This window comes from Elephas maximus, chromosome 7 (genome assembly GCF_024166365.1).
Source record: "Elephas maximus indicus isolate mEleMax1 chromosome 7, mEleMax1 primary haplotype, whole genome shotgun sequence".
Lineage (NCBI taxonomy): Eukaryota > Metazoa > Chordata > Mammalia > Proboscidea > Elephantidae > Elephas > Elephas maximus.
In genome coordinates this window covers 125,100,212-125,126,926 of record NC_064825.1, presented here as the reverse complement: position 1 = coordinate 125,126,926, position 26,715 = coordinate 125,100,212, and the positions used below count along the sequence as shown (strand labels likewise).

General features: G+C 56.0%; 1 protein-coding gene across 3 annotated transcripts; it reads left to right on the top strand.

Annotated features, from left to right (window-relative positions):
- The first annotated feature begins 273 nt into the window (after window positions 1–273).
- On the top strand, window positions 274–26,509 carry RAB3IL1 (RAB3A interacting protein like 1). 3 transcript variants are annotated; one of them, XM_049892191.1, is made up of 10 exons: window positions 274–568; window positions 12,265–12,517; window positions 13,340–13,435; window positions 13,518–13,595; window positions 14,355–14,570; window positions 16,332–16,460; window positions 16,547–16,659; window positions 21,298–21,397; window positions 24,455–24,521; window positions 25,327–26,509. In XM_049892191.1, exons 1-10 carry the CDS (start codon window positions 417–419, stop codon window positions 25,407–25,409), a joined length of 1,287 nt encoding a protein of 428 aa, XP_049748148.1. In that variant the 5' UTR covers window positions 274–416; the 3' UTR covers window positions 25,410–26,509. The 3 variants fall into 3 exon arrangements, with proteins under 3 accessions (XP_049748148.1, XP_049748150.1, XP_049748151.1); XM_049892193.1 differs by lacking the exon at window positions 274–568 and adding an exon at window positions 3,797–4,111 and having other exon boundaries at window positions 25,327–26,507; XM_049892194.1 differs by lacking the exon at window positions 274–568 and adding an exon at window positions 10,779–10,800 and having other exon boundaries at window positions 25,327–26,507.
- Window positions 26,510–26,715: the final 206 nt, after the last annotated feature.

The window sequence follows — 26,715 nt, the reverse complement described above, 5'->3', positions numbered from 1 at the left end:
AGGTTAAGTGACCTGCCCAAGGTCACACAGCCAGCTAGTGATAGGGCCAGGATCAAACAGGCTTTTTTCAACATTCCAGCCTGGGTGGGGAGGGGACAAACAGCCCCATCTACAGGCCTTGTTGAAGCCTGGGCCTCAGGCATAGAGGAGATAGTCTCAACCAACCCTCAGGTGTCTCCCCTTCCCTGGCCCAGAGCCTGGCCCCCAGCGTCATCTTCTGCCCGCTGAGCCGCAGGAGTTAATAATTACAGGGTTTCAGAAGATAGAGGCCTGTCAGGGAGGTGCCTCCCTTCCAGCCCACTGCTCCTCAGAGATAGCAAAGGTTAGCATGAGGCTCAGCCTGGGGGTGGGGAGAAGGCTCCTGCACCTGCCCACTGGGCTGTCTCCAGAGGGACCCTCAGCCTAGCCCTCCAGACATGGACTGTTCGAAGGAGCCTACCAGGTGCCCCGCCAGAGGGAAGTGTCCCGTGTTCCTGGCCATGAGCTCAGGGGCTATCCACTATGCCCCATCAGGCCTGGGCCCTGTACTTGAGGGGAACTTGGGAGAGGAGCCCTGGGACACAAACAGGTGAGCCAGGGACCTGGGATGTGGTGGGGATGGGGTTTTGCCACTCTGCAGGGGAGTTTGGTGAGAGGGCACTGAGAAGCTGGGCCCCAGGTAGGGGGGGTGGGGAAATGCATGAAACTATGAAGAATTTAAGGAGCTTTTTAAAAGGTCATAGACCTGGTGACATAGTGGTTAAGAGCTTGGCTGCTAACCAGAAGGTTGGTGGTTCGAATCCACCAGCTGCTCCTTGGAAACCCTGTGGGGCAGTTTTACTCTGTCCTATAGTCCACGGCAATGAGTCAAGTCTTACAAGGTCAGCATCAGGAGGTGGCTGATTGTTTTGTGCAACTCGATTGTTGTACCAAGGTAGAGACTGAGGCTCAGAGAGGGCAAGACACTTGCCCTGGGTCACACAATGAGCTGAGAACAGACCTAAGTCCAGAATCAAAGCCTGGTTCATCCAGGCTGGCTGTCTCCTGTTGTCATCTGCCTCCAAGGGTCTGTGGCCAAGGCTGCCAGGCTAGGGGTGGAGGTTGGGGAAGTGAGAGTTTGGCTGGGGCAGGACAGTGGCTCCTGGGCAGGGGACACACTTTTCTCTTCTTCCTCCCTGTTACCACCACCAGGTACCTAGTAGGCACTCAGTAACCCCTTGTTGCCTGACTTTACACAGCTGCAGCTTCCAGAGGACCCTCTGGTTTCTGGGGCGTCTTTTTGGAATACTGGTGGAAGGAGTCTCATCCTCACCACCACTGGCTGTGTGACATCAGGCAGTTTCCTTAACCTCTCTGAGCCCATCCTTTTCAGTTGAGGAGCAGGGCTCTCTGGGCTGCTCAGAGGAGCCATGGTAACTTGATGCAGTTGTTGTTGTTAGGTGCCATTGAGTCGGTTCCAGGTCACAGTGACCATATGTACCACAGAACGAAACACTGACTGGTCCTGCACCATCCTTAAAATCATTGCTGTGCCTAAGACCATTGTTGCAGCCACTGTGTCAATCCACCTTGTTGAGGGTCTTCCTCTTTTCTGCTGACCCTGTACTTTACTAAGCATGATGTCCTTCTCCAGGACTGATCCCTCCTGACAACATGTCCAAAGTATGTAAGACGCAGTCCCACGATCTGTGCTTCTAAGGAGCATTCTGGTTGTACTTCTTCCAGGACAGATTTGTTCGTTCTTTTGGCAGTCCATAGTATATTATTTTTTGCCAACACCACAATTCAAAGGCATCAATTCTTCTTCAGTCTTCCTTATTCATTCTCCAGCTTTCACAGGCATATGATGCGATTGAAAATACCATGGCTTGGGTCAGGCGCACCTTAGTCTTTAAGGTGATATCTTCGCTTTTCAACTTAAAGAGGTCCTTTGCAGCAGATTTGCCCAATGCAAACGCGCCTTTTGATTTCCTGACTGCTGAGATGACAACATATTTGTGGTCAGTCCTTGGAGTGTCAATGTTTCCAGAGTGGCGACCCCACAGTTGTCCTTTGGGACCTCCCTCAAGGGCTTCCTCAGGCCACCAGCCCTCCTTGGGCTGAGAACTCTTCCTCTGAGTCTGTAGCCCTGGGCTGACACCTCCTGCATCCCTTATCACCACTGGTCTGGGGTACCATGACTTGGACAGGTCTTATCTCCTGCCTGGGCTTGTGAAGACTTGGAGGGCAAGGGCCCTGTGCTAGGCTATTTTACTCATCTTGTCTTCCTTCCCCTAAATAGTGTACAGAGCAAGGGGCAGGAAGACAGCAGTTGCTCAAGACTTACTAGAGAAGGATTCAAGTAACAAACATAGGATCAGGTCACTTGCTTGGGGTGGACCCTGTGGTGGGGAACACAGGGCCAAGAAGGAGCTGGTCCCTGCCCTCAGGAAGCCTCAATCATGGAAACAATTGCCCAGTAGAGTGAAGGGCATGGGAAGCCTGAGCTGAATGATCCTGGAAAGCCAGAGGGATGCCATGCAGGGCTATCCAGGTTGTTCACTGTACAAGGTGCTGGCTGAGGGAGCAAGTAAGGCCTGCAATCCAACCTGCCCTCCACTCACCAAGCCCCGTACGTCAGCATGGGCTGTGCTTACCTGGGGAGAGGGCCCTGTTTTCTATTTTGAACAAAGACATCGTTCACTTGGCAAGGTGCGCCTGGGGCAAGCGGTGGCTGTGGAAGTGGGGGTCCTTGGCAGTGTGTCCTCATCCCTCCACCAGACTGGAGCACCAGAAGAGCAGGGTCTGTGTCTGTGTTGTTTCCCTCTGCATCCCCAGCCCTTGCATGGCACATAGTTTGTGCTCAGGAAGTGGTGGCTGAATGTATGAATGATGTATCCCCAAGTGGGAATCCGCAAACTCAACCCTGGAGCTCCTGAATCTGTGGGCCTGGAAGTGGAGCACCAAGAGTTGTGGTGGCATCAGGAAGGGAAGGAATTCCCTCCTTCCATCAAGTTCCTCTCCAGACACTGAGGGTGGGAGCATGGTCCCTGGCAGGAGAGAAGGAAGTTTATGTTCTAAGTGGATCTGTCCCCAGGCTGGAGTGGAGGTGTGTGTGTGGGTTGGTGTGGGGGGGGGGGTGCCTTCTGGAGGGGTAGATGATGGGCCAAGGCAGGAATGAACTGAGGTGTGCTGAGAGGCAGGTGGGGGCCCCTGTGGTGGGAGGCTGGGTGGGAGGCTTGGGCCAAAGCTGAGTTCTCCCTGGGATAAGCACTCAGCCAGCAGGACCCAGAAAACTTGTTTTGAGGTCTGGCCCCCTCGCTCCTCCCAACTTAGCCAGGCTGTTGGACAGAACAGGGGCAGAGCAGGAAGCCCAGGGAAGGACTTCATGGAGGGAAGGAAGGGCCAGGGGCCACCTGCCAGTGGCATATTGAAGGGTATGGCTGGTAGGGTGCTTGTCTTGGGCACAGCTTGGCGGGCGCGGGGCGGGGGGATGCAATGAGCAGTTTCTACTGTCCACAGAAGTTTCCATTGTCAGTTGTGAGAGATCATTCAGCAATTCGTAACTAATTGCTGTAGGCGCTATTTTTCGCAGATAGGCGGCTGGCATGGGAAGGTGTCTGCTGGCCTCGAATGACAACCCTGTGATGATCAGGGAGTCCGGGAGCCATTGCAGGTTCTTGAGCGGTTGAGCGGGAGGGCGGGGAGGCTCTGTCCTGGGGCGGAATCTGCCCGGAAAGGAGTCAGCTGGACGAGCCTGACTGCAGCGTTGGCTGTGAGATGAGCGGGGGTTGGGGGAGAACTTGCACTGTCCCAGGCGGGAGGCTAGCCGGGCGGAGCCCGGGAGCGCGCGTGAGCACCCCGCGCCGGACGGCGGGGGGCGGGGCTGGGCACGAGTCCTTGCCCGCCCCCCCTCGGCCACGTGACCCGGTAGGGCCGGGTCGGGCTGGGGGCCTGGGGACCGGGACGCACAGAGAGACTGGCTGCGGGCAGGACGGACAGGCGGCAGGCTGGCCCGCGGGCCGAGGCGAAGTCGCTGGCGGGTGGGGACGCGGCGCGGGGCGGCGCAGTGAGACGCGGCGGTGGCGGCGGCGGCGACAGCAGCGCGGGGACCGGACGCCCGGGGGCCCCGCGGCGCGGGGATGTGGAGCGGGTAGGTCCGCGCGCGCTCGCGGCCACGCGCAGGATTCCGGCCCGCCTGCTGCAGGGGGAGGGGGTGGGAGTCCCAGCGTGTCTGCGCCCTCCGTCCTGTCTGCGACTGAGGGCGCACCGAGCACTAGGACAAGCAATCCGAGGCGCAGAGAAAGAGATGGAAGGACACTCCGCGGGGAGGGTCAAGAGGCCTCCTGGAGGAGCGGAGAGTGCGCAGCGCCAGCTCGTCCTGTCTCAGAGCGCAAGTGAGATGGGGGGGGGTGTGTATTACCAGAGTTAAGTTTGGGGTACGCATCTACAGTAGGGACCCCCGGGTGAAGGAACACTTGGAAAGCAGTGCAATTGGGAAAGAGGGCTGGGCTTCTGCCAAGACCGCTTGCAAGTTGCTGTTGGGGCTTCCCCCTGGGGGGTCCTGAAGCCTGTGGGCCTCAGAGGTATGAGCCTGGAGAAGGGCAACACAGACCCTGGGTCCGGAGTTAGTGGCCCAGTACCCATGTCTGTCCAGGCCATTAGTTCTATGTGGTGGTCCCAGTCCCTGGTCAACCTGGTGCCTCAACAGCCAGAAGAACTTGGTATTCTCTTGGAGTTGGACACACTTCCTCTTTCCGGTGGCCTGGACAGACCAGGTCCTGGAGGAGATGTGGCCAGAATGGGAGTGGGGATATTCTGTAGAGCACAGACCAGATGGGTGGTGACAGGCCAGGGCCCCTTCTGCAGCCACAGCTGGGGAGCGAGGGGAGGGCACCTGGGTGGTGGCGGGCGGTGAAGGAGTTTTCTCACGTGGGCTGGTTTGCACTTCTTTTGAAGGCACCTGACAAAGCTTGAGTTGGGATGCCAGGGGAACTGGGGGGGGGGGGGTCCCGCGCCCTGCAGGGGGTTGTTGAGACAGCGCTCTCCTGGGAGAGGTGAGGTGTGGGGAGGCAAGACTCTTACAGGGAGGGATTTTAAGCAGAGCCTGTATTTGTTGGAATTGTGCCCCGGGGAATTGGGCTGAGTTTTTGGAGAAAGCGGCTGAGGCAGTTTGTGGTACCTAGAGAGGGTAGGGCAATCCTGCCTGGGGTTGAATGTGTTTGAGGAGGGACTGGAGAAAATTGGTGATCCTTGTGTTGGATGGACCCAAACGAAACAGCAACTCGGTGTGAGGGTGTGGCCTCACGTCTCTGGGCCTTTGGGTGAAATGAGCTGATTGTGGGGTGGGAGTTATCCAGGCTCAGAGAGTGTCCTTCCCTGGGGGTAGCCAGGCTAGGGCCAGAGAGATGAGGCTAGGGGCTGGAGGTAGACTGAGTTCACTTGAAGGACAGTCAAAGAGACCAGACCAGCCTCCTACTGTATTCTCAGGACCCTTCTAGGTGAACCAGGTACCAAACAGACTTCTACATGATCCTCAGTACAGCTTACTTTCTGGATGCATCTCCGGATCCCCTGGGGCCTGCCTGGGTGCAGAGCACTTAGTAGGTGCTTCATAAGTGCAGAGGAATCATGAGCGGGAACCTGGCTGCCTGGGGAGTGAGGGCCACAGTTTGGGTATTGAGCACTGCATTTGAGCACTCCTCAATTGGGTATTGGGAGGCAGGATTCAGGGATCAGGGGCCAAGCTGCCAGCACCCCAGACCCCAGAAGCAGCTAGGAAGGACCCTGTTCGGGGTCATACTTGCCCAGGTAACTATGACTAAGCTTCTGCTCTTATGACCCCCAGTAGCTCACGGCTCCCGAAGCACTGGGCAGATATGCACTTGGGTGTGTTCATTCTACATTAGGAATGGGTAACTCTGGGTACATCATTGATGTCTTTGGAGCTTGGTTTCCTCATCTGTAGAACGAGCCTATCTATCTCTCTTTGGGGACTGTGCTTCGTTAATGGTGAGACCCCAGTGCCAGCTCATCCCCTTGGCCTTCCTGAGGGCCCTCAGGCTGTGGATCCTTGGCTACTTCCTTGTCGGGTGGGTGTCAGTGTCCTGCCTAGAGCCCAGCTTTGCTGGACTCTGTAGGAGCTTGAGTGGATCCTTTTCCTTGTGACACCCAGAGCATGGGCTCTGAGTTTTGCAGCTAGAGCAACTTCGGGGTGCTCTTTCCAAAAACTGGCCTGCTGTCCCCCACAATTCCATATGTCCCCAGTCTTGGGTGCCAAGCCCGCTCCAGGTGATGGGGTGAGGATAGCATCTTGGGTACTTTTGTGTGTAACACGGTGGTGCTAGGCACTTGGGACTTCATCGGCAGAAACCAGTGTTTGCGTTCGGCGGGGGAGGGGGGTTTAGCCACAAAGTGTCCACATCTGTTCTTTTGCACATGAGGTCACTATGAGTTGGAAGCAACTCAGCAGCATCCAATGAGTGGCCGCATGATGCTAGGACAGCCCCTTGGTCTCAGTTTCCCCACCTGATACCCAAACCCGTTGCTGTCGAGTACCTATTTCTGGAGAGGGCCAGACTCTGATGGACTGCCCAGGCAGGAGATGAGATAACCCCGGTCCCTAGGATGGAGGACTGTTTCTCTGCAGCAGGCAGGTTGCTGGAGAGGTCCAGGGCTTCAGGTGCCATGGACTGGCTGTGTGTTCCGGAGCACATCACTTAACTTAACTGCTGTGGGTCTTGGCTACCCTAAGGAGCTTGGATCAGTGTAAGGCCTAAGTCACAGAGGGCTACAGACTCTAAGACAGGATCGGAAGCATGGCGGGGAGCTCCAGGGCCAGGCAGGGAGATTTCCACATTGGGAAGGGGTTGAGCAACCCTCCCCACTGCCACCTCCTGGAAGCCCTCCATGGTGTAACCACTTACCCTTCCACCTTCAGACAGGTGGAGATATCTTTCCTGCTGTTCCTTAGCCACCCGTGTGTGGGACTCAGCCCTTTGGAGTTCTGCTTGTTCTAGACTCTCCCAGCATCTGCACAGGGTTTGTGGCCAGTAGGCCTTGGGAAGGGGAACCAAAATGAAATGAATGTGGTGAGAAAGGGGCTCGGTGATGCTGCCTGATTCTGCATTGTCAGGCAGGTTGGACGGACCCGGCCTGGGGGGTGCCTGGCACAGGATAGGTACATCCTGTCTTAATGTTGGATGTTTGAGGCCTTGGGGTGTCAGATTCTTCTAGGACTGATCAGAGGGGGAAGCCCCAGTGCCCTGCCTTGGACCCCACCCTCTCGGGCCTTGTGCTGGCTCCCAGTATGGGGAAAGGGCCGGATTCCCTCATCAGGGCTGGGCTGCCAGGCCCGGGGCTACGCACGGAGATGCTTGGCCAGACTCACCTGCTTCAGAAGGTGTTGATGTCTGTGCTTACCACCTGAGGCTATTCCTGACCTCCTTCTTCCCCTGCCTGCTCTCCTACAGGGAATTGCTCCTGCCTCCACACCTGCTTCCCCTTCTTGGAGGGGCCCAGCCCACCCTGCCCCCCACCTATCCCTCTGCCCCCTCCTTGCCTTGAGCTCATTGCTCCCAGCCCCACCGCAGGCCCTACCTCAGTGAAACTCACGATCCTCCTTGCCCGTCCCGCCCTGTTGCACTCACCTCCCTGGCATCCCTCTGCCAGATGTATGGCTGGGTTTCCCATTCTTTGGGAACCTTTCTCTGTGGCCTGTGGCAGCAGTCCCTCCAATCTCCAGGCTGGCTGTCTGGCCCTTGGCTCCTTTGACCTTCATTCACCCAGGCTCAGGCTGTGGCTGTCGCTCTGGGCCAGCGCCTCCCAGCAGAGGCCAGGCTGCCTTTTCCTCTCAGCTGCCTACAGGACACAGGATGTCTCAAACCACCCCTTCCCAAATGCCTCACCCACCCCTTCCCTTCCCTGAAAGGCCTCTTCTGGTTCCTCATTTCCATCATGGGTATCACCAGTCTCCTCATTCACCCTTCCCTTGATTTTTTGATTGATCGATTGATTAATTAACTGATGTTAATTTTTTTTTTTTTGATCCCACTTTCCAGTTCCTGGTCCTATCATGATTTCCCCTCTGGTGTCTTTTGTCTCTGTGTCCCCTTGGAGCCCAGGCCCTGCTCCACGCTTTGGGTGTGACCCTCCCCCAGCTGCCCACACACACCACTGGGCACTGTCTCCAACTTCCTCAAACCCGTCTGCATCCTGCCTCACTTCTCTGAAACCACCATTCATCCCCTTTCCCCCTATCCAGACTTCTCTGGGTGAGACGTCACGTGATGCAACAGTGCCTGGGCTCTGGGTTCAAATCCCACCCTGCTACTTGTTGTGTGGCCCTGCCAGGTCGCCGTCCCTCTCTGAACCTCAGATGCCTCGTTGTTAAGTCCAGGCTGGTGAGAGCATCTCCCTGCAGCATTACCGTGAGGCCCACAATTGATGGACACATGGAATGGAGGGTGGACGTGGTGATGTGGACATGGGTGAGAGAGCTGGGGACCTGGTGTGCTTGTGGGTTCTGAGCCCTTCTCCATGGGCTACGCCCCTCGGCCAGCCTCTGGACACAGGTCACTTTGCTGTCAGCCCCAGTTCCCTACTGGACTGTGAAGGGGTGGGAGCCGTACACTCCCTCCAGGAGCAGGTGGTGAGGCCTGGTCTGGGACCTGGGCCCTGCGTCAAGGTTTCTGCAGATGAAACCAGCTGCAGCTTTGCCAGAGCTTGGGCCTGGTGGCCCCGGGCAGCGGGTGCTCAGTCTCAGCATGCCTCCCAGCCCACTCTTGCGTCCCGTTTCAAAGCGGCCTGCTTGTCTCCTCCCCAGCTTATGTAAGAACTCATTGTGCCTATTAGCGCAGGGGACTTTCACTCAACAAGCCAACCTGAACAGGGTCACCTGGGCACTGGCCACAGTGGGGGAGAGGTGGAGGGGCAGAAAGACCCATGGTAGCCTGCTCTGGCCGGGGGCCCTAGGATGGACTGGGACCCCTCAGAAGGGGCTCCAGTCAGGCCCTCCTGGCCCAGTGGGGCTCCTGGTGAGTCAGGTTCAAGTGTCTTCGGCTTCATTCTCTGATGTTTTATGGGCAGGGAAAACCCTGCTGGTCCTGCCAGGAGTAGGCCTGGTGGGTGAGGATGGCAGGAGCTGTGTTTCCTTCCGCTTGTGTGTGTTTCCTGGGGAAGTGACCCAGCTGGGCCTTTCCGGTGTGAGCTGGGTGGGCTCCAGGCAGCAGAGCTGGCTTCAGGATGGGGGATGTTCGCTCCTGCACCTACCTCTGACCTTAACTTACCCTCTCTGGCCCATGAGTAGACCCCATCCCTGTAGTCTGAGGACATATAAACCTCAGCAGTTTATCCCAGACAATGGACTCTGTTTCTGGAGGGGATGGGGACCGAGAAGGTTTGAGTGAGAGCCATGGCCCTGGACTGAGGATCAAGATGAGACCTAATGTAGGAGCACCTCCATGGTAACCCAGACTTGCCCCGAGTGTGAGTTCCCCACCACCTTGGGTATTCAAACCCAGGTGTAGGCCTCTGGTCTGGGGGCTGGAATGTGTGGAGGGTGGAGGCTCTGGCTTGGCGGGACATGAGAGGCCCAGGTCCCTCCTCTGACTGTTCTGAGTTACAGGAGGTGGCCTCACACCCTGGAAGTGGTGAGGGGAGGGAGGAGGGACTGGAAATTTCCAATTCCCTCCAAGTGCACGGTGGCCCTTCTTCCCCTCCTGCCCTTACCACCCCTTGGCCCAGTGTTGGTGATATGGGGTGGGCCTGCTGTTCCCATGCTTCTTGCCACTAGAATTTGGACTTTGGCTTTTCTGCTGAGGACGGGGGGAAGGGTGTCAGGGAGTCTGTCTCAGGCCTCCATCCCCTGTCTGCCTGCTGTTGGGAAAACAGTGGGGGACTCTCGGGCCACACATCAGCCCTTTCCCTCGGGGAGAGCAGAATTCCAGACTCTTGCCACGGCCAAAGGCCCAGATTAGACTGGTGGATGAAGCTGCATCCATGTGGGAGGAGCTGGCAAGGGGAGACGGGGGTGGCAGGGGTGGTCCTTGCAGTGAGAAAGGCATTGGGTCTGGAGGTCTGGGGACCTGGGATCCTGCCCCATGCCCTGTACTCCCCCTGTGCGTCACCCTACCCTCGGCCTGCAGCTTTGGCTTCTTGTATTGAAGTGGGCAGCCCATGCAATGGGGTCAGCTGCCTTGCCAAGCCTGAGTGACTGTTGCCACTGTCTCTTACCTTAGTAAGCAGGGCTGGGCCCAGCGGGGGCACTTGCCTAGGGCCTGTGGTTTCAGCTGCCAGACCCCGATCCTGGCCAGGGACCGTGGGTGTACGCCAGGTATGGCTGTGGATGAATGATATTTACTTGGCACTGTGGGGAGCGACGTCTCATTTGATTCTTATGGTGCCTCCTGCAGGTGGGGAAATGGGTTCAGAGAATTTCAGTCACATTCCCAGGGGGTTCCGTGTACCCCTGTCAGACCAGCCTATGCTCTCAGCCACAGACTCCCTTCCCCCCGGCCCCCCCCCCCCCACCCCCCAGGGCATCCCTCCTGGGAAGGAAGTTTCTGGGCCTGAGCAGAGGCTGACAAGCCAGTTCAGGCTGTAAGTGGGTCAGATTTCCCTGCAGCGGCCACAGCGGAGCCTCCGAGTCCCCTGGGCACAGGACCCCGGACCCTGACCAGACACACTGATTCTACATTTACGCCCACTCCTCTCTGCATGGCCGGAAGGCTTCAGGCCTGGGTGAGGACCTGGCTATAGTCCCAGCACTACCACCAATGGGTGTGTGACCTGGGCAAGTCCCTTCACCTCTCTGAGCTTCGGTGCCCTCATCTGTAGAATGGGGTCAGTATCACAAGGGTTGTTGAGAGTTTTAAATGAGACAACATTGCAGAGCACCCCATGGGAGTCACCTGGATGCAGACCACAGCCTTTGGGGCCACCATAGCACTGTTGGGGGAGGGCTGCCCCAGTCCCTCAGGCCTCAGGGGCCCCGTACTCACAAGATACCCCTCTCCACACCAACAAGGGCGCTAGGAGAGATGCCTGTCTGGCTCACGTGCTGTTGTTGTTGGAGGTCGATGTGGAGTGATGGATATATGTTCCCATCTTATTCATCAAAGCTCTGGGCCCCTGCCTTGCAGGCCCAGACGGGGAGGCCTGGCAGCCACATTCTGAGCCATTGCCAGCCTGGAGGGCAGGCCGGGTTGGGTGGCTGGTTCGGACCTTGTGAAAGGCTGGGAATGAGTTCATGGCTGGGATTTCCTGGGTACCAAAGGGGAAACTGAGGCTCAGGGCTGCTTGGTGGCCCTGTCAGGGTCTTCAGGACAGGGAGGGGGTCCCATCCCTAGCCCTGCATCTCACCCCTCCCCCTCAGCAATCCCGAATCCCGATGATCTCCTTGTCCTTGGCCTTACCCCCTCCTGTGCGGTCTCTATCAGCTCCCCCACTTCCCCGCTGTTATTAGTGTCCCAGCCCCCCACCCCCACCCCGGAGAGGCTCCAAAGTTGCTGGCTCAGGAACCCCTGGCTTTTGCTGAGTGAGCGAGTCCAGAGGTGCTGTCTCGGCACAAACCACCGCTGGCGAGCCATCTCCCTTCCCCCTCCCTCTCCAGGGTCTGCTGTAAGGGCGCAGGAGTGTGGGCGAGGGGGGTGGGTACTCCAACTTCAGGAAAGGGGGGTCCAGAGGCCCAGAGAGGGGTGCTTGCCTAAGGTCACATGGCCCGCAGGGCAGTAGGGGAACTGCAAGGATCTCCACAAACTTCCTGCCTGAGCCCTGCCTGTCTGCTCAGCATCCCACCTCTCTTGACTGCCCTGAATGGGGTAGAATTTGTATATCATTTGTACGAGTAATAACAGTGCCGGCAGCTTCCCCCTGAGTGCCCGGCGGGCTTTACGCACATCTCTAATCCCTTCAGCGACCCTTGAGGTAGGGTCATTGGGATGTGCCCCACTTTCTAAATTAGAAATGGAGACTCCAATTTTCAGCATTGTTGCACTGAGAGCCATGTGTTAGATACACACAGACGGAGCACCTACTGTGTGCTGACCACCTACTGTGTGCCAAGCACAAACAGCCCCAGGCCCTGGTTGACAAAGATGAATGAGCCCTGCCCTTGCTCCCAAGAGGCCTTGTGCTTGGTCACTCTGCCCCTGTGACAACTCTGGCTATAGCTGGTGGTGCTCTTTTACAGGTGGGTGGACTGAGGCCCAGAAGGGTGGGTACATTGCCCAGGGTTGTCCCTGGGTTCAGCTCTCCAGATCTCAGGACCCCACCCTGCATGTGCTGATGCCCTTGTTTGCCTCACAGCCAGCCCCCTGCGGAGGAGGGCCACCCGCCACCCCTTGGGGTTGTCCCAGGCCCCTGGAAGAGCGTCAGCCTCTGCAAAGGCCGCAGGGAGTCCCAGGGAACCCTGTCAGACACCTCTGCAGGGGAGGAGGCCCAAGGGGAGGAGGGCCCTGCAGCCGCCCAGCTGGACGTGTCCCGCCTCCGAAGCTCTTCAGTGGAGATCCGTGAGAAGGGCTCAGAGTTCCTGAAGGAGGAGCTGCACAAAGCCCAGAAGGTGCAGCCTGTGGGCAGGGGGAGGGGGCTCAAGAGGGGGTGCTGCCTGGGAGAGCTGTGGTGTTCCACCGAGAAGTCAGTGACATTAATTACATTTGAGGTCACGGGTGATACAGTGGTAGAATTCTCACCTTCTGTGCCAGAGACCCAGGTTCGCTTTCCAGCCAGTGCACCTCATGTGCGGCCACCATCCATCAGTGGAGGCTTGTGTGTTGCTATGATGCTGAAAGGTTTCAGCAGAACTTTCAGACTTAAGACGGACCAGGAAGAAAGGTCTGGCAATCTCCTTCTGAACATCTGCCAATGAAAACCCTATGAATCACAATGGTCCCATCTGCAACCAATCAGGGGGATGGTGCAGGACCAGGCAGTATTTTCATTCCATTGTACACGGGGTCGCCATGAGTCAGGGGCTGACCGGACAGCAGTTGACAGCAGTAACAGCAGAAATCACCTTCGACATGTTGTATGTCCATCACCACTATCCATTTCCGAAAGTTTTTCATCAGCCTCAATAGAAACTCAATATCCCTTCAGCAATAACTCCCCCTTCCTCCTTCTTCTCAGCCCCTGGTACCCACTAATATCTTGTGACTTTAAAAACCACTTTTATAGAAGTCTTTTTTGAAAGCCGGTACCAAGCTTTAGCGGACTGACAGTATTTTTAAGCTCATGCTATGAGCTACATGGAAAATGGATCATATACTGTCAGGCAACAAAGAAAGTATACTCGAGGCCCTGAGCCTGGTCAGATGGGCCTGGGGCCTCCAGTGCCAGGCCTGGAACCCTGGTGGGGCTGACAGCGCTTGCCTCCCGCCCCCAGGAGCTGAAACTGAAGGACGAGGAGTGTGAGCGGCTGTCCAAGGTGCGGGAGCAGCTGGAACAGGAACTGGAGGAGCTGACAGCCAGCCTGTTTGAGGTGTGTCAGATGAGGGGGCAGGCTGGGGATAGGGTACCCTGCACCTCCTTACCACTCACCCAGAGCCCACCCCTCTTCCCAGGAAGCACACAAGATGGTTCGAGAAGCCAACGTGAAGCAGGCAGCATCAGAGAAGCAGCTGAAGGAGGCACGGGGCAAGGTGAGGCCAGTCTGGAGCTCCCCTCTGCCTCCCAGCTCCAGGAGCACTCATCTTTGAGGCCTAGTGGGATTGTTGCCACGGCCCAGTAGGGTCGGCAGGAATGGGCAAACCAGGGCCCAGAGGGGTGGGAGCACCGGAGACCATGCAGCTGAAGGTGGCTCACTGGGGTGGGACTCCAAGCAGTGACTTTGCTGGGGAGCCGAGGGGGCTGGAGAGTCCTGTGGGTATGGTCATTTCTCCTCTCCCCTCTGCTGTTCCCCTCTTCCAAAAAAACCAAAACCCGTTGTCGTCAAGTCGATTCTGACTCATAGTGACCCTATAGAACAGAGTAGGTCTGCCCCATAGAGTTTCCAGGGAGTACCCGGTGGATTCAAACTGCTAACCTTTTGGTTAGCAGCTGTAGCTCTTAACCACTACGCCACCAGGGTTTCCATTCCCCCCCCCCTCACAAAAGTAGAAACTCCAGGCTGGTCCTGTGAGCTGAGCTGTTTGCCCATCTGTAAAATGGGAGGGTTGGGTTGTTGCTGGCTCGGAGGGGGCCCAGAGCAATCAATGGCTAGCCAGCTCTCAGGCATGCACTAACACATAGGTCGTGTCTCTTCTCTAAACCTCAGTTTCTCTGTAAAATGAATATCTCAGTCCCTGCCTTGAAGACTGCTGTAAGGGTGATGGGTAGGGGTTAGGTGCCGGATCTGAGCTGGGTTGGTGGGCTGTGGCAGCCATGGCGACGTCAACTCTGGGTCATCCTGTCTCGGCCAGATCGACATGCTGCAGGCAGAGGTGACAGCCTTGAAGACCCTTGTCATCACATCCACACCAGCCTCCCCCAACCGTGAACTCCACCCACAGCTGCTGAGCCCCACCAAGGCTGGGCCCCGAAAGGGCCACTCTCGCCACAAGAGCAGCAGTGCCCTCTGCCCAGTCGTGTGCCCTGCTGCAGGACATGCCCTCGCCCCGGACAGGGAGGGCAAGGAGGTGAGGGGTGTGTCGGGCAGTGGACACAGGAAAGGAGAATGCAGTGCCTGCTGTCAGTGGGCTCAGAGCCTGACCCTTCGCTGTGTGACCTGGAGCCTGCCCTGCCCCTCTCTGAGCCTCTTCATGGCCATGAGGCCTGTGCCAGTTCCTTCCCGTTCAGCTTCTGAGACCTAAGGCCTTTGTTTCCCAGTCTCGGGGGTGTTTGTAATCTGGGAGCTCTGATAGCCCTTACCTGTCCTGCTGCTCTGTGCAGTGCGGTGCTCTCTGCTGTGTGGTGAGGGTCTGCCCTGGGGGCCTGTAGAGGCTGGGTAGTGGCTGCTGGGCCTCTGGAGAGAGGCTGCTAGGGCCCTGTGAGGCCACCATCATGAGGCCCAGGACCACCTGGGGACACACCTGTGCACGGTGGTCCTCAGTGCCCCCTGGCTGTGGCACTGGGACAAGCATGGTCTTTGAAGTAGTGGTCATCCTCCCCTCAGGGGGGTGCAGAGGTCCTTGGGCCAGCTTGGACATGGGCTGAGGTGTGAGACTGACACTCATGGCTGTGGTCCTTGGGCACATGGGGCCACCTCTCAGCGCCTCGATTTCCTCAGTGGTAAGTGGGGCCTCACGGGGGCCCTGTGAGGAATGGATCGGACTCGGATGCTAAGAGCTCAGCTCAGGATTGCACCTCGTGAACCCTCACAAGGGATATGGTGGAATTCTGCTTCTGTGGGTCTCTGCCACCAAGCCTGCCCCCAGACTCAGCCCTGTCCTCTGACTCCGGGGCTCCCAGGGAGGAGGTGCTAGGCCTGCTCCTCTCCCATCAGGGCGTAGTCTGACCCCCCAGACCCCCAGAGTTGCACAGGGGAAGCCTCCATCCCGCTTCTGAGCTTCTGACTGGGACACTAACATCTCTTCCTTCCTCCTGTCTGTCTCTCTGCAACCGTCTGTCTGCCCTGCCACTTCAGCCTGCCCAGCCTGGGCTGCCCCCCCTCCTTTCCCTGCTCCTCTGCGTGGTCCCCAGCAGGGCGGTCCATCTCACCTACGAGCCAGCCTGGCAACTTCTGCCAGGGGAGCCTCTCACGACTCCCACCTCTGCTACCTCTCTCTCCTTTTCCCACCAGGTAATGGCTCCTGAGCGGGGCTGCGCCTCTGTCCTCCCGGCCTGGGTCTCTGCATGCGCCCAGGGTGGCCGATGAGCCATCCCCTGGGGTGGGCAGCAGGGGCAACCTGGTGCGTCCCCTCCTCCTGTGTGCATGTGCCTGTGTGCGCCCCGTGTACTTGTGTGTTCTTGCAGGTTAGCCCTTCAACTTTTCCTCCTCAAGGAGGCAGTGAGGGGAGGGTCTTTAGGACCAGGCCTTGGGCCCCAGTCTGCCTGCAGCCTGACTACCTGACTGCTCTGCTGGCCTCCTTTCCTTGATGTGCTCTCCAGCGTCCTCACCTCAGTGTGCTTCTCTTTCCCTCACGTGCGGATTTTAAAAAAAAGGCGGGGTTGGGGGGGAGGTGGATCCCAGGAATCCTATAGTGTGCCAGAAACTTTAAAATCCACCTGGAAATGGAAGTTTTCATTCCATATTCTTTGGTGTACAGGGAAGAAGGGCGTTCTTACTGGGGAACCTCAGACTCGTCTCAGCTGCATGGCCACTGGGCACCGACCTGCTGGCATTCTGGGGCCTGTCCTGCCTCCTCCCTGGCTCCTCTCCTCCTCCTCTTCACCTGCCTCTGCGGTGCGGGGCCTCAACACCCTGACTGCCCCCCGCCCCGGCCCACCCTTTCCCATAGGTGGACACGACCCTGTTTGCAGAGTTCCAGGCTTGGAGGGAGTCACCCACCCTGGACAAGACCTGCCCTTTCCTGGAAAGGGTGTACCGGGAGGACGTGGGCCCCTGCCTGGACTTTACCATGAGGGAGGTGAGTGAGTCCAGGTGGCTGGCAGGGCTCCAGACCCACAGCCAGAGCCTGGCCTCTTACCACCCCCCGCTGCCTGTCTGCCACAGCTCTCGGCACTGGTGCGGGCTGCCGTGGAGGACAACACGCTCACCATCGAGCCCGTGGCTTCACAGACACTGCCCACAGTGAAGGTGGCTGCGGTTGAATGTGACAGCACCAAGTAAGCTTAGCACCTCAGCTCATCTCTGCCTACTGGGAACCGCTGAGCTTGGGAAGACAACCTCGGGCCACCTTCTGAGTCCTGGTGTGAGACTCAAAGGTGCACAGGGGCTGTAGTGTCCAAGCTGGCCAGGGCCCAGGAGTGTGGGGATGTCTCAGTCACACAGGGCAAGGAGCACCTTTGGCAGAACTCCCTGCCTCCAGTCAGGGACCCTAAGCTCTCCAGGAAGTCCCGGGATGGGGTCTCTTTCTTCCTGGCTGGCTGACACATGTCCCTTCCTCCTCCTTCCCACGGTGGGGCTCAGGCCCCAGCTGACACGTAAGTGATGTTAGGTGCAGGCTCTGCCTCTTGCTAATAAACAACCTACCAGCCCTGGCATTTTGCCCTCCTGCTGCTTGTCTGGCATTGAGCAGGCCCAGTAGCAGAACGAAATAGCCAGGGTGGAGCAAGGGGCAGAGACTGGGGAGGACTTAGCAGGGTGGGCGCCATGGTGGGAAGCTCGTCTCGGAGAGGAAATTTTTTTTTTAAATTAATTTTTATTGTGCTTTAAGTGAAAGTTTACAAATCAAGTCAGTCTCTCACACAAAAACTTACGTACACCTTGCTGCGTACTCCCAATTACTCTCCCCCCCCTTTTTTTTTTAATGAAACTGCCTACTTCCTCCCTCCACCCTCTCTTTTCCTGTCCATTCTGCCAGCTTCTTACCCCCTCTACCCTCTCAGCTCCCCTCTAGACAGGAGATGCCAACATAGTCTCAAGTGTCCACCTGATCCAAGCAGCTCACTCCTCACCAGCATCCCTCTCCAACCCATTGTCCAGTCCACTCCCTGTCTGAAGAGTTGGCTTTGGGAATGGTTCCTGTCCTGGGCCAATGGAAGGTCTGGGGGCCATGACCTCCAGGATTCTTCTAGTCTCAGTCAGACCATTAAGTCTTGTCTTATTACGAGAATTTGGGATCTGCATCCCACTGCTCTCCTGCTCCCTCAGGGGTTCTCTATTGTGTTCCCTGTCAGGGCAGTCATGGGTTGTAGCCAGGCACCATCTAGTTCTTCTGGTCTCGGGCTGATGTAGTCTCTGGCTTATGTGGCCCTTCTGTCTCTTGGGCTTGTAATTACCTTGTGTCCTTGGTGTTCTTCATTTTCCTTTGGTGCAGGGGGGTTGAGACCAATTGATGCATCTTAGAAGGCTGCTTGCTAGCGTTTAAGACCCCAGACGCCATTCTCCAAAGTGGAATGCAGAGTGTTTTCTTAATAGAGTTTATTATGCCTATTGACTTACATGCCCCCTGAAACCATGGTCCCTAAACCCCCGCCCCTGCTACGTTGGCCTTCGAAGCATTCAGTTTATTCAGGAAACTTTGCTTTTGGTTTAGTCCCGTTGTGCTGACCATGCCTGTATTGTGTGTTGTCTTTCCCTTCACCTAAAGTAGTTTTTATCTACTAGATAAAAAAAAAAAAAATTGAATGTCCCTCTCCCACCATCCCTCCCTTCCCCCTCTTGTAACCATCAAAGAATAGTTTCTTCTCTGTTTAAACTATTTTTCAAGTTCTTATAATAGTGGTCTTATACAATATTTGTCCTTTTGCAACTAATTTCACTCAGCATAATGCCGTCCAGATTCCTCCGTGTTATGAAATGTTTCATGGATTCATCGTTGTTCTTTATCAATTTGTAGTATTCCATTTGTGAATATACCATAATTTATCCATTCATCCATTGATGGGCACCTTGGTTGCTTCCCTGTTTTTGCTACTGTAAACAGTGCTGCAGTGAACATGGGTGTGCATATATCTGGTTGTGTAAAGGCTCTTATTTCTCTAGGATATATTCCAAGGAGTGGGATTGCTGGATTGTATGGTAGTTCTATTTCTAGCTTTTTAAGGAAGCACCAGATTGATTTCCGAATTGGTTGTACCATTTTACGTTCCCACCAGCAGTGTATAAGTGTTCCAGTCTTTCCGCAACCTCTCCAGCATTTATCATTTTCTGTTTTTTGGATTAATGCCAGCCTTGTTGGAGGGAGATGGAATCTCATTGTAGTTTTGATTTGCATTTCTCTAATGGCTAATGATGGTGAGCATTTCCTCATGTATCTGTTAGCTACCTGAATGTCTTCTTTAGTGAAGTGTCTGTTCATATCTTTTGCCCATTTTTTAATTGGGTTATTTGTCTTTTTGCAGTTGAGTTTTGCAGTATCACGTAGATTTTAGAGATCAGGCGCTGATCGGAAACGTCATAGCTGAAAACTTTTTCCCAGTCTGTAGGTAATCTTTTTACTCTCTTGTTGAAGTCTTTGGATGAGCATAGGTGTTTGATTTTTAGGAGCTCCCAGTTATCAACTTCTTTTTCTGCATTGTTAATAATTTTTGTGTTCTGTTTATGCCATGTATTAGGTCTCCTAATGTTGTCCCTATTTTTTCTTCCATGATCTTTATTGTTTTAGATTTTATATTTAGGCCTTTGATCCATTTCGAGTTGGTTTTTGTGCATGGTGTGAGGTATGGGTCTTGTTTCATTTTTTTTTTGCAGATGGATATCCAGTTAATACCAGCACCATTTGTTAAAGAGACTGTCTTTTCCCCATTTAACTACTTTGGGGCCTTTGTCAAATATCAGCTGCTCATATGTGGATGGATTTATGTCTGGATTCTCAGTTCTGTTCCATTGGTCTATGTATCTATTGTTGTACCAGTACCAGGCTGTTTTGACTACTGTGGTGGTATAATAGGTTCTAAAATCAGGTAGAGTGAGGCCTCCCACTTTGTTCTTCTTTTTCAGCAATCTTTTACTTATCTGGGATGTCTTGCCCTTCCATATGAAGTTGGTGATTTGTTTTTCCATCTCATTAAAAAGTGTCATTGGAATTTGGGTCGGAATTGCATTAAATCTATAGATCGCTTTTGGTAGAATAGACATTTTTACAATGTTAAGTCTTCTTATCCATGAGCAAGGTATGTTTTTCCACTTATGTAGGTCTCTTTTGGTTTCTTGCAGAAATGTTTTGTAGTTTTCTTTGTATAAGTCTTTTACATCTCTGGTAAGACTTATTCCTAAGTATTTTAACTTCTTGGAAAAAACTGTAAATGGTATTGATTTGGTGATTTCCTCTTTGATGTTCTTTATGTTGGTGTAGAGGAATCCAACAGATTTTTGTATGTTTATCTTGTATTCTGATACTCGAACTCTTCTATTAGTTTCAGTAGCTTTCTGGAGGATTCCTTAGGGTATTCTGTGTATAAGATCATGTCATCTGCAAATAGAGATACTTTTACTTTTTCCTTGCCAATCTGGATTCCCTTTATTTCTTTATCTGGCCTAATTGCTCTGGGTAGAATAAGAGTGGTGATAAAGGGCATCCTTGTCTGGTTCCCCATCTCAGGGGGAATGTTTTCAGGCTCTTTTGGAGAGGGAATTTTTGAGCCAGGTCTTGAAGGGTGAATAGCAGTTTGCCAGGTAGGGAAGGACCTTTTAGGGAGAGGGAACAGCATGAGCGAAGGTATGAGAAACTGGAATTGGTGGGTGGAGCAGTGGGGTGGGCAGGGAGTTAGGACTGAGGCTGCAGGAGGTACTTGGGACCAAATTACAAAGGGCCTTAAATAAGGTCTGGGCTTTAACTCTCTAGGCCAGCATTTCAGAGCTCATCAACAGATGTTCTCTGAACAGAGGGCTCCCTGGTCACATCAGAGAGTCGTAGCACATCTAGAAACAGTAAGGCTCTGATGAGTCCAGCAGCCAAGGTGTCTACTTAATTTTCCTTTACTCGGGATTCTCCGGAGTTATTTCCTGGGCAGGAGGGGAAAATGATGGCCTAGATATGGGTTTTTGGAGGCGCCCTGGCCATAACATGGAGAAGAGGTGGTGAGACTGTAAACAGGGGCTGGTTTGGAGCAGCTGAGGGAATCCAGGCAAAAACCCATGCTGGTGTGACCCCACCTGGGGACTTGGTGGCCGAGTGGGGGGTGAGGAGCAGAGAGCAGCAGGCTAGATGAGGCCGATGTCGTCTCTATGGAGCCATAGCCCAGCAGCGGGCCAGGATGTGTCAGTGAGGCTCAGGTTGAGGCCTGTTCAGGGCCACGTGGGCAGCTGCAGATCCATGTGAGGTCCCAGGCCTGGGATGAAGCAAGAAGGTGGCTCAGGCTGGGGATCTTAGTGGGGGCTGGTGCCAGGCAGCACAGAGCCATGGCCTACTAGGGGTAAGTAGGAGACAGATGGGCAAGGCAGATGCGTGCCCTGGGGTTGGGAAGGGGGAGGCAGACAGACCTCAAGTCCTGCTTTGTTGGGCTGAGGGGTGACTGAGCCTGAGGTGTCCAGTTAAGTTTTTAGGGGCTGCTGAGGGTGGGGCTTTGGTGCATCTGATATGAGGTTGGCCAGGCTCTCCTGCCCAAGAGGGGTGGGGTGGGAGTACTAGGCGTGGGGTCCAACTTGGCTTAAAGGTCTATCCCAGGGACTGCTGGGGATACCCCCTACTCTGGCCTGGCACTGGGCTCCTCGGAAGCTGGGTGGGAGAGAGTATGCCAGGCCCACACCCGCACATTTACCTGCTTCTCCCTGTGCACCCTTCTGGCTGCTGCATTCAACATGCGTGAGCTGAGTGAACCCCCAGCCGACCTCTCATGGTCCCCCCTGCTTCCCTGCAGCACGTGTGCCCTGAGTGGGCTGGCCCGCACCTGCCGCCACCGCATCCGGCTTGGTGATTCTGAGAGCCACTACTACATCTCGCCGTCCTCCCGGGCCAGGGTGAGTTGTCGGGGGAGTCACTCAGCTCCTTAGGTCCACCTGGGCTGGGACTCTGGGCCCCAGGCCTGGGAGCACAACCAGGGCTACTGCTTGATCAACAGAGCAGGGCAGAGGCTCAGAGAGGAGCAGAGATGACTGGAACCACACAGTGAACCTGGTGTGTTAGTTATCTATTGCTGTGTAAGAAATTACCATAGCTTAGTGGCTTAGAACAATACATTCATGATCTCAGTCTCCCTGGGTCAGTTAGGAGTTCAGGCGTGCCTTTGCTGGGTCATCTGCTCAGGGTCTCATAAGGCTGCGGTCAAGGTGTCAGCCAGGCCGCGTTCCTTTCTGGAGTCCAGGTTCTTCTGAGCTCACGTGGTGGTTGGCAGAATTTAGTTGCTTATGGTTGTTGGACTGGGGTTCCCCTTTTCTTGCTGCTGTCGGCCGGGACCCTCACAGTTCCTAGAGGCTGCCCACAGTCCCCTGCCACATGGCCCTCTCATGACTTGCCAACTCACTTCTTCAAAGCCAGCAAAGTCTCTCTCTCTCTCTCTCTCCAGTCTGCTAAGACAGACTGAATGAAATGTGATCACAGGAGTGACACCCATCACCCAGTCGAGGAGGTGACACCTGGCCCAGGTTAAAGCTCTTGGCTCTGGACTCCCAGGCTCAGGCTTCAGCTCCAGCCAAGGCTTTTGAGAAGGTCTGGAGGAGTGTCATGCAAGGCTATGGTTGGCTGTGCGTGGTGCAGGCCCTCCAAACCCCAGCTTCTGCTCTCACCTGCTGTGTGACCCAAGCCAGGTCTGGTCACTTCACTGAGCTGGAGGTTGAAGACAAGGGTGATTTCCATCTCTCTGTCCCCCTCATAGACTGTTTTTATTGTTGGGTGCCATTGAGTCAATTCCAAGCCATAACGACCCCGTGTGACACAGTAGAATGGCCGCATAAGGTGGGAGTCTGGGCACACCTTTTACGCTTTCTGAGCCTCCAACTTCCTTCTGGTAAACCATAGGGTTTTCTAGGCTGTAATCTTTATGAAAGCAGATCACCAGGTCTTTCTCCCACAGAGCCACGGGTGGGTTTGAACCACCAACCTTTGGGTTAGCAGCCAAGCGTTAAACTGTTGCGCTACCAGGGCACCTTTCGTAGACAGTTAGGAGGATTGAAACAGATAAAAGTGAACGAGTTTGGAAAATTCCGAAGAGGATTGAAACAGATAAAAGTGAACGAGTTTGGATCCTTCATGAGGAGCCGTCTCCTCTTGGACCTACTAGAGCTTCCCCTGGGGAAGAACGGCTGACGTGGATGCAGCAGCCCAACCGTCAGGCAGCAGACTGGACGTGAGGGCAGTGGCCAGCGTGGTACAGCCATGGTGGGTTGGCCCACAGGACACTCGACTGTATTGTCCTTGTCAGTGGTCAGTTCTCCCAGCAGCGCTTGGAGCTCCTGTTTACCAGAAGGGAGTTGGAGGCTTAGAGAGCTCAAGGGGTGTGCCCAGAGCCACCTGGTTGAGACCTTGGATCTCCCAACTCTGAGTTTGTATTTGTTTATTGCTGTGACCCCCTGTCCCATGGACTTGTGGCCTGAGCCTTGGGTCCCCATCCCAACCAGGGCTCAAAAGAAGGGCCAGTGCAAGACATCCCATGTCTAGCAAGATGACATTACATTTAGCAGGCCTGTGTGTCTGCTGTGCTGGTTAGAGCTGAGGCTGGGAGAGGAAAGAAGAAGGGCCTGAGGTTTTCGGATGTGGTCTACCTCCCCCTGCCCTGAGACAGAAATTGGGGGCTGTGGAGTCAACAGGGAGAGGCGTGTTCTCTCCCCAAAGTGCAGTCATGGGGGAGTGGCTCCACCACCCCCTGCTCCTCCCTGCCCATGACCCTCCCATGGGTCCCCACTGTCACTTGAGAGACACTGTGGCACCCTGGCCTGGCACCACAGCCCCTCCCACCCCAGCCTCTCCTAGATCCCCTCATGTGGTACCCAGTGTACTGGTCACACCAGGCTCATGCTAGCCCTACCACACTCTCACATCTCCCTGCCTGTGCCAGGGCCACCAGCCCCTGTCCCCACTTTGTCCGCCTGTGTGTTTGAGGGCCCAGCCAGAGCATCGTCCCCTCTGTACAGCTCCTCCTCTCCACAGCCTGCGTGCCATCGCACTTGCCATTCCCCTGCAGAGCACAGCTGCCAGCCCCCTTCCACCTTCTCCTAGGCTGGGTTCCCTGGAAGCAGAGCCCAGGGCGGAGATTTTGTGCAGCTCTCAGAGGGGGAGTGAGGGAGGTGGGACAGGGTGGGGGGGTGGGGGGGTGGGGGAGGTGGGGGGAGCCAGCAAGGGCTTGGCCTCTGGTGCAGCCTGTCTTCAGCCTGATCCACAGGGCCTGGGGAGTACAGACTTGGTTGCAGCCCGAAGCCAGAGGCCTGCCTTTTAATGCCCATGCCAGTCAGTCAGTGGCTGAGGTCTGCAGGGACAAGGGGTGCGGGGAGGGGTGTCTAGGAGCCTTACTGGCCACTGCTCCCCAGCCTGGTAGAAGGCACCCTGGGAGGAGAGTCCACTTATTAGTTCTGTGATCTCTGCAGTCCCTGAGCTCCATTCTTGGAGCCTCAGTTTTCTCAGTTTTGGGATGATAAGCGTGTCTGCCTCATTTGATATGTGGGCGTGGTTAGATGTCACCTGCCGCTATTGCTGTTATTAGGGAGAGAAGGGGTATTGCTAGAGTCTCTGGGGGGTGCGAACGGTTAATGCTGCTAACCGAAAAGTTGGAGGTTGAAGTCCACCCAAAGGTGCCTCATCAGACGTGGTGATCAAATTCCCAAAAATCAGTCACTGAAAACACTATGGAGTACGGTTCTACTCTGACACACAGGATTCTGAGTCTACTCCATGGCAACGAGTTTAATAATAGTAGCATTGCTGTTGTTAATTAAAACGGGCCAGCTCTGTCCGACTCAGAGAGCATTTTCTGGCCCTGACGGGAATGTGGGGCTCCCTGCTCTGGCCTCAGATCCACCTTGGCTTGTTGAGGGATCTTGGAGTTGGGGGATTGGCTGGTCACACCCCTTCCCTTCTGCCCTCAGATCACCGCAGTGTGCAACTTCTTCACCTACATCCGATACATCCAGCAAGGCTTGGTGCGGCAGGATGGTGAGCGCCCCCTGGTGGTCGACGGAGGGTTGGCGTCCAGGAGAGGGAGAGCGGGAGGGTGGGTCTATCTGAGCCACTCTGCAGCCCCCACATGGTGGGCCCGCCTGGTGTCCCCTGCACACAGGCTCCACCTCCACCTCCCCGCCCCCCCCCGCCTTTGCTCTCCCTGTGCCCCTTCCTGGCAGCTCCCCCGTCCACCACTGTGCCAGGCCTGGCCTCCCACTCCTCCAACTGAACTCTGTTCCCTGCTGACTCTTCTCCCAGTGGTTTGCAGTCTGCACCTCTGCGTAAGGAGCTGCCCCTCCCCAGCTTGGGGTCGGCTTGCCCTTCAAGGTCAAGGCCAGTGCGCTTGGGGTGTTGACACCTGCCAGGCCAGGGCATGGGCCTGAGAGGCTGCGACCTTGCAGGGATGTGGCTGGACACTGTGGTTGCACTCACTGCTCAGGGACCTGTTAACTGTGGCTCCCAACCAGGGTCATTACCGATGAGTGTGCCGCCGTGGGCTTGGTGTTTGTGTCAGGGTGTGGGTGCCATCACTTCCCCCACCAGTGCCTGCGCACACCTTGTGTGTGTTCAGCATGCAACAACAGTTTCCAAGGTGCTCTCACACCCGTGCTCTCGTTCTTCCCCAAAACGCCCTGCAGCCCCGTTACAGATCAGGGCTGGAGTGTCCCAAAGCCCACAGGCTGTCTGTACCGGGGCCAGGGAAGCCCGAGGGCACAGCACCAGTTGGCCTGTCCAGAAGCCAGGGGAGGGGCCGGGCATCTGCCTGAGCTGTCCCTCAGCTGTCACCCTCTGCCCGCAGCGGAGCCCATGTTCTGGGAGGTCACGAGGCTGCGGAAGGAGATGTCGCTGGCCAAGCTAGGCTTCTTCCCCCAGGAGGCCTAGGGCGTGGCCTGGCCTGGAGGGGGGCTCTAAGCTGGAGCAGACACCTGCCTCAGGACGGACAGACAGACGGACAGGAAGACAGAGTCCTGGAGCCCGCCCTGAGTCAGAAGCCAAACATCTGCCCCAGAACGGACAAATGGCAGGCTCCGGAGGCAGCACTGAGCCAACACCAAGCACCTGTCCCAGGACAGACAGAAGCGACCCTTCTCTCTTCCCCACTGGGTTTCACAACCCACCGGAGTCTTTCAGAAAGCATCAAAGATGGAGGAGCTGGGAGCCATACTCAGTGGGCTCAGCCCTGGGAGGGGCACCTGGGGCAGCCAGAACCTCTCCTGGGTCCCGGTGCCTTGTCGCTGCCACATCCTCAGAGAGGGAGCTGCCTGGGGGTGGCCAGATCCCCTGGGTATCCTGTACCCTGGCTCCCAAGCCTGGGCCACAAGTATCCCTTTGTGGCCATCCCTTACCCCATTCTCAGGCGGCCTCCCTGTTGGACTGACTGCCCCAGACCAGCCCTGGCCTTGCCTGTGCACTTTCCCAGTGTCCCCTGCTGTCTCAGGTGCCAGCGAGGCAGCAGGGCTGGGATGGGCAGGCAGGACCTCCATACCCTCTCCACTCCAACCTGTGTATGGTTGAGAACTGCCCCTAGAAGTTCTTAACATGAGTCAGGACCCCTCCTTCTACCCTCCCCCAGTCTCCGCCTTGTGCTTCCAGGAGGCCCCGGAGCGCTTTTTCTCCCTAAGGACAAGCCTGTTTTCAGCAGTGGGTGGCCATGCAGACAAGGGGGGCTGAGGTCACCAGGCTTGCAGGAGGCACCGGGTGGGGTGGGCAGGACCTGGGCCCCACCTCACCCTCAGCCCACTCGGGCCCAGGGTTAGGGGCTCCAGCCTGGACACATCCCTCACCACGTCCGGATTTCCTTCTCTGAGTGGAATGTAACGCGATCTCTATTTAATAAAGGGTGGCTTTGTTGGTAGGGTCTGGGCTGCCACACGCCTTCACTCCTGCTTGCTGGGGCTCGGGCCAAGGCTTCGGCATTTGAAGGAATGAAACTAAATCCTTCTCTTGCCTGCCCTCATGCTTGGGATTAAACCCAAATCCTGGAGGCTCCCGCCGTCCTCCGCTTACTGCTCGAGCAGTCCTCCCATGGAGCTGGGGCTTACTGGGCAAGGAGCCTGACCTCTCTCTCCCTGTGAGGAGTGGCCTGCTCTCAGGGAGGAGGTGCTGAGGCTGGCTTGGCCACTGCCCCTCCCTGGGTCTTCCTGCCCTCAGCTGAAGGGACTCCTGGCCAACTCCAGGCTAATATAGC

Coding starts and splice junctions, on each gene's coding strand:
- RAB3IL1 (XM_049892191.1), top strand. CDS start 417: ATGGACTGTTCGAAGGAGCCTACCAGGTGCCCCGCCAGAGGGAAGTGT. Junction 12,518..13,339: donor AGCTGCACAAAGCCCAGAAG/GTGCAGCCTGTG, acceptor TCCCGCCCCCAG/GAGCTGAAACTGAAGGACGA. Junction 21,398..24,454: donor CGCCGTCCTCCCGGGCCAGG/GTGAGTTGTCGG, acceptor TTCTGCCCTCAG/ATCACCGCAGTGTGCAACTT.